The 6,465-nt window shown below is 41.7% G+C and overlaps 1 protein-coding gene across 2 annotated transcripts; it reads left to right on the forward strand.

The window, feature by feature from the left end:
- Positions 1–725: 725 nt before the first annotated feature.
- Positions 726–4,365, forward strand: LOC116331576 (cytochrome c-type heme lyase). Of its 2 annotated transcripts, none has more exons than XM_031754306.2 (8): positions 726–876; positions 1,355–1,473; positions 2,146–2,193; positions 2,313–2,404; positions 2,823–2,971; positions 3,175–3,294; positions 3,393–3,479; positions 3,714–4,365. In XM_031754306.2, exons 2-8 carry the CDS (start codon positions 1,365–1,367, stop codon positions 3,910–3,912), a joined length of 804 nt encoding a protein of 267 aa, XP_031610166.1. In that variant the 5' UTR covers positions 726–876; positions 1,355–1,364; the 3' UTR covers positions 3,913–4,365. The 2 variants fall into 2 exon arrangements, with proteins under 2 accessions (XP_031610166.1, XP_031610167.1); XM_031754307.2 differs by having other exon boundaries at positions 728–876; positions 1,359–1,473.
- Positions 4,366–6,465: the final 2,100 nt, after the last annotated feature.

Raw genomic sequence — 6,465 nt, forward strand, 5'->3', positions numbered from 1 at the left:
ATAAATAAATAATTAATTAAATGTGTCAAAAATTAATTAATTAAATGTGTCAAAAATATTTATTTAATTAATTATTTCCAATTTTAATTAATTATTGCCACATTTAATTAATCATTTCATGGTGTATTTAATTAATTCATTATGGCAGTCCTGGCGTTCCACAGGAAATGTCTGCTAACCAACAAAGTAAAGCAAACATCTTTTAAAATCATTCATTGGTTTTACCCCACCAAAACTTTTCTTTTACAATATAAAAAAGACTGATGTCAACTGTTCATTTTGTAGCCGTCAGAAAGAGGATAGTTCTCACTTATCTTTGTGCTGCTTATGCACTTCTCTTTTCTAACAAGATTTTTGTACTTTTGTTTTTTATCTATTCTGACTTCTCTCTCTGTTATGAAAAAAATATTATCTGGCTTTTGTGATTACCCTACAAATAGGCAAAACTAATTTTATTTCATTATATTACTCATTTTACTAGTTAAATTTCATAGACACGAATCCAAATTTTCTAATGCAAAACCGTCTTTTCAATGCTTTATGAATGAAACTAGACAATATTTTCAAACTATACAACAGTCCCATAATATAAAAGCAATTCTTCTGGTGATTCAACCCCAGCCTGCGTCTTTAACCCCCCGACATTTTTATTCATTGAATCCTGTAATGTTTGAAGTGCTAATAAAGTTCGACGAGAAAAAAAAATCCCGCAGTAACTTCCGGGTCACGTCTTTCAACTTCCTGAGCAATGCGTTGTGACGCTGTTGGCTTACGTACAGCACGCGCTGAGCACAACTGCTTGTGCAACGTAGTTTGTCCTGCACGTTGACATTGAAACTCTCCGAAAGGCTGCCGCGCTGCTGTCGTCTCTCACAGGTGAGTGATTTAACCTGCTGTTCATTATGTGACGAAACTAAAGCTGAATATGTTCTTAATACGCTGTTTGAATTAATCAAGTCCACACATCCGCTAACATTAGTGTGGCTGCTGGTTACACAACCAGTTTTTACTGTGTGTTGCTGTTAAGTCTTATTTGAAAAGCCGAATAACGCGAACATGAGCGCGGCGTGGAAGTGGGCTGTAACATGATGCTAGTGATATTAGGATAACCAGGCGGAGGCTAGTTTTGGCCCGGTTAGTTGCACTACAGCTAAACCTGAGGTTACCGAGGGTTACCGATATAACGGCAGTTTTCAATAAACGCACGACCTACACAGCCCACTGATCACAGCATTAGCCTAGCTGTGTTACGGCTGAGCGTCCATAGAGGTTCTCTGATGATCTTGACTTTTTCTTGTACACGTGCCAAAGTGCTTTAAATCTAATGTCCTGGGTGTATTTGTTTCCCTGTCAGACAGGCTAACATGGGATCCTCCTGGTCCACAGCAGAGCCCTCTGTAGTCAAAGCTGAGGCTATGAAGACCGTCTCTGCTCAGCGCTGTCCAGTGCAGGAGGAAGCTCAGCCTGTCAAAGGTACTGTAGTTTCATTACAGTCAGGATGTCATAGCGTGAAATGCTGGTCAGAATTTCTTTTTCCAAATTCTCCTTTGTAAGTGCAAGGTGAAGATGGCATACAATTTTTAAACAGATATTTTTTTATTGCTCCTTACTGCACATTCATAAAATACTCTGAGGAATGGCGACAAGCCAGGAATGGAAAATCTGATAATCACTCTAAAGAGGCATCACAGTGGCTGTTAATATGTAAAACATTTTTTATTCACCATTATCTGTCTGTTTAGTTTGTTAGCTTTATAGATTTCGTATTGCACTGATTAAAACAAACACTCAAAAAACTGTCTGAATACAGTTAAATCCATATCGACAAGCCGCTGTAAGCCAAGCTATGGCAGAGCAGCTAACATCAGGCTGAAAATGAATTTCTTCCACTGTATGGGGAAGATAACAGGGTTATCATAAATATTAGTATACTGTGACACCCTTAACTCGAGCAATTAAAAAAGAAATAGCTTGTGTCAGAGAGGAGGTCTTGCACACACAGATAGTGTTTTAGTCAGAGTGCCACAGAAAACTGCATTTCATGGTATTATATAGGTCATTTGCTCTCATCATAAACTGTACAAGTTTTATTGAATGGTGTTGAATTATATTTTGACTGTGGTTGTGTATTTCTTTTTTTCTTAGCATCTCCACCTTCACAATGTCCCATGCATCAAGCTCAGGCTGAAAAAGGTCGGTACGTCAGTCTAAAGGATAGACTGTGTTTTTCCTGCACTGCAACATATTTCTACGTTCAGATGATTGTTTTAATGAAATGATCAAACCTGTGGCTCGCTCGTGTTCTCCTGCAGGTCCGACCCACCAGGATCAGGCGTACAACTTTGTGGAGTGTCCCATGAGAGCTGCAGCAATCACGAAGGGCGACATCGATCCAGCAAATATGGTACCTGTGCAGCTTTGATCAGGAGCAAAGAGGCTTTATTTTAGAAATGACTTTTATGTTTTAAGCTACGGTTGCCTGATGCTTAATTTGTTTTAGTTCTGCTACACTGGCCTCATCTGCTGGTACGCACTGTTGTAGTCTGCGGTGGCTCTAGTTTGTGTGCTCATGTATTCAACCAGCTGACAACAACATGTTAGTGTTACTTCCCAACAACACCAAGCACAACAAAAGAGAAGCAGCTTTGTTATGTGAGCTTTTCAGTTGTTTCAACACTTGACCACAGGTATGAAACACATGTATGTAGCACTGAGCATGTTCTCTCTGGGATGACTTGTGCTGTCATGCTTGACATCTTTTCCATGTTATTAAGATCATAGCTCAGACTATATAATTAGTTTATCTTTTTCCACGTGTGCAGATGCCTCCTCCCAACCAAACGCCAGCTCCAGACCAGCCCTTTGAACTCTCCGTCAAAAGAGAGGAGTCGACTATTCCACGTCACGGCACAGAGAAGAACTGGGTGTACCCGTCGGAGCAGATGTTCTGGAACGCCATGCTGAGGAAGGGGTCAGTTGGCTGGTGTTAAGACTACTTCAGGCTACGATATTGGAAACTATGAACTTCTATTTAGTGTCTCATTGAACCTAAAAGTCAGTGTTTTTAAAAATGCTTGGATTTCACATATCAGTAGCTTTAATTATTGCAGTAGCACAGTGATGGAGAAATAACTGCTAAAGAGACTGTTTCCTTTGTTCGATCCTGTGCTGCAGGTGGCGCTGGCGAGATGATGACCTAGGCAAAGGTGACATGACCAACATAATTAAAATCCACAATCAGAACAATGAGCAGGCCTGGCAAGAGATCCTGAAGTGGGAGGCTCTGCATGCTCAGTGAGTCAGTTTAAAGAAAAACCCCACGATGGTTTGCAATGAGCTGCATGTTGGTCAGAGAGTTGAGCCTTAACTGATGAATATTTTACCTCGTATAGTGAATGTCCATGTGGACCAACTCTGAGGAGATTCGGTGGGAAGGCCAAAGAGTACTCCCCCAGGGCCCGCCTCCGACACTGGATGGGGTGAGACTGAAACCTCCTGATGCACATTTAATAGTTTTGGCTGCTCTCGTGGTGTCTGTGTGTGATGTTTCTCGTTCGGGTCTGCATTGGCAGCTGCTGGTCCGCTATAATGAAATCAGGGAAATGCGGACATGCCACGCAAAGCGACTCATACAGCGGTCCATTAAAACATGATGCATGTAAACCTCATGTTGGGGAAGATCCTGGTGACTAATTGAGTTTGTCTCTCTGCAGCTACGAGCTGCCATTTGACCGTCACGACTGGATCGTTGACCGCTGTGGGAAGGAGGTGCGCTACATCATTGACTATTATGATGGAGAAATCAACAAGGACACCTACCAGTTCTCCATCCTGGACGTGCGACCTGCTTTTGACTCTTTAGACGCTGTGTGGGACCGTATGAAGGTGGCCTGGTGGCGCTGGACTTCCTGAAGGACTCTGGCTCATATTTGAGTCACAAATATTCAAAAACTGTTGTTACCCGTTTCTGCTGTTTGTAACTTGTGTGATGCTGAAAAAAGAAATGAATCAGACCTCGTAAAAGATGATTGGATGTAGAAGAGTTTGTCCAACAGGTCATACAAGACCCTTTGTGTCTATGAGAATCTATTGACTTGAGCTAAAATATAACTGCTTGCTTACAGCTACCTGACTCTATGTGATTTGAACCTCATCTAGCAACAGAAAGTTTAAATGTTTATTTTTGTAAGTCTCAGTTGGGACACTGAGACAAGCTTTAAAACCTGCCAATATTCCTTTATTGGCTAATGGTCATAAACCAGAAATCTAGGAAAGTTCATGTGTTGTGTTTTAATAAATCACCTTTTCTGTGTTTTGTTTGTAAACTCTGCATATTTGATTAAACCATTTTTATTGGCTAGAGAGTTTAAGCTACCTGTCCAAAATGAATTCAGTCCTCTCCTGTGAACTGGCAGGACCTGGTGTGTGAAACCAGGGCCTTAGCAGCTGACCTTTTGGTCCTGTGGGTTGTGGTGTGGAGGTCTCAGAGAAAAGGCCATGAAGCTAATGAGCTACACTGAACCTAAAGCTGGAGATTTCAGTGACATGAACATGGCTGACTGATAGTAGCTTATGATGATAACTTGACCTGATATTTGATGAAAGGATGCAGGTGCTCATGTTGTGGGTGTGTTTGTATGCATGCTCAATCATCCAGGTGAGGAAATCCCAAAGAGCTGACTGTGTTCATCTGGACGTTTTCAGTGGGAGAAAGATTTTGTCAGACTGAGGTCGACTTCTGGGACTGAAGGAGTGATGAAACGTTTCTCCCACTGAACCAAACAGCCACTTCATAAACACACCACATCGAAGAGCCACCTTGACAGGACAAGACTCAGCTGAACATCTGCATCCAGAGGTTAAAGGTCACTCTTTAAGGGTGCCAGCGCTCACATTTTGGACAGAGAGCACAGATGGTGTGAAAGAAGCTGTGAACGACCATCTTTGAACAGAGGGCGGGGCTTACGACACAACCTGTCTGCCACCTACAATGCAGCTTTGAGATCCTTTCCCAGATGCATTAGCGCCCACATGATAGGGTGAGGCAAGGGCTACGTCCACACTAGCCCAGATAGATTTGAAAACGGTGTTTTCATCTGAAAACGTTCCACGTCCACACTATCGTTTTCAGTCGTTTTCACAGAGTTGCGCATCCACATTGAAACGGCTGAAAACGCTCACGTTCCAGTCCTGCGCATGCGTGAAGCGCAAGACGATTCGACCTGCCTCATTTCTGTCTGCCGCTTATTTACTTTCCGGCTCTTTGAAATGTTGCGTCAAAATGTCGAGGAAAAGCACCGAGTTTTTTAAATGGACTGACAATGAGGTGGAGTTGTTGCTGCGAGTAACACAAAAGTACAAAGTTGCAAAAGCGAGTGAGAATTAAAGAATTTGAAGAAAAGCTATCTGGAGCATGTACAGACTGATATTAATCTTTAACACGGCTGTCAAGCAAAGCAACTGCTGTGCAATGCCCTCCGCCATCTTAGTTTAATTGGTCACATGACTGCATCACGACTAAAATGTGTCATTGTTTTCAAAAAGTCTCAGTTTTTGCTGTCCACACTGCGACGGGAAAAAAAAGCACGGTTTTGAAATGTATGTGTTTTCGAGAGCGTTTTCAAAACGCTGTGTTTTCCTTCAGCGAAAACGCCGTCTCAGTGTGGCCAGGAGGCCAAAACGGGAAGAAAACGATGCGTTTTCAAACGAAAACATATTAGTGTGGACGTAGCCAAGGTCTCACAATGGTGTCACCTGGTGTAGCCAGGCTGACAAAAAGTCAGAGCTCTACTGAGCCAACAATCCCTTTAACGTTAACTAGTAATGACTTCATGAACTTCTTCACAAATAAAATTCTTATCATTAGAGAAAAAATTACCAATAATCATCCCACAGATGTAATATTATCTACAGCTACTTTTAGTACCATCGATGTTAAGTTAGACTCGTTTTCTCCAATTGATCTTTCTGAGTTAACTTCAATAATTAATTCCTCCAAACCATCAACGTGTCTTTTAGACCCCATTCCTACAAAACTGCTCAAAGAAGTCCTGCCATTAATTAATTCTTCGATCTTAAATATGATCAACCTATCTCTAATAATCGGCTATGTACCACAGGCCTTCAAGCTGGCTGTAGTTAAACCTTTACTTAAAAAGCATCTATAGACCCAGCTGTCTTAGCTAATTATAGGCCAATCTCCAACCTTCCTTTCATATCAAACATCCTTGAAAGAGTAGTTGTCAAACAGCTAACAGATCATCTGCAGAGGAATGGCTTATTTGAAGAGTTTCAGTCAGGTTTCAGAGCTCATCACAGCACAGAAACGGCTTTAGTGAAGGTTACAAATGATCTTCTTATGGCCTCTGACAGTGGACTCATCTCTGTGCTTGTCCTGCTAGACCTCAGTGCTGCGTTTGATACTGTTGACCATAATATCCTATTAGAGCGATTAGAACATGCTGT

The sequence above is a fragment of the Oreochromis aureus genome, linkage group 9 (genome assembly GCF_013358895.1).
Source record: "Oreochromis aureus strain Israel breed Guangdong linkage group 9, ZZ_aureus, whole genome shotgun sequence".
Classification (NCBI taxonomy): domain Eukaryota; kingdom Metazoa; phylum Chordata; class Actinopteri; order Cichliformes; family Cichlidae; genus Oreochromis; species Oreochromis aureus.

Coding starts and splice junctions, on each gene's coding strand:
- LOC116331576 (XM_031754306.2), top strand. CDS start 1,365: ATGGGATCCTCCTGGTCCACAGCAGAGCCCTCTGTAGTCAAAGCTGAG. Junction 2,194..2,312: donor TCAAGCTCAGGCTGAAAAAG/GTCGGTACGTCA, acceptor GTTCTCCTGCAG/GTCCGACCCACCAGGATCAG. Junction 3,295..3,392: donor TGGGAGGCTCTGCATGCTCA/GTGAGTCAGTTT, acceptor TACCTCGTATAG/TGAATGTCCATGTGGACCAA.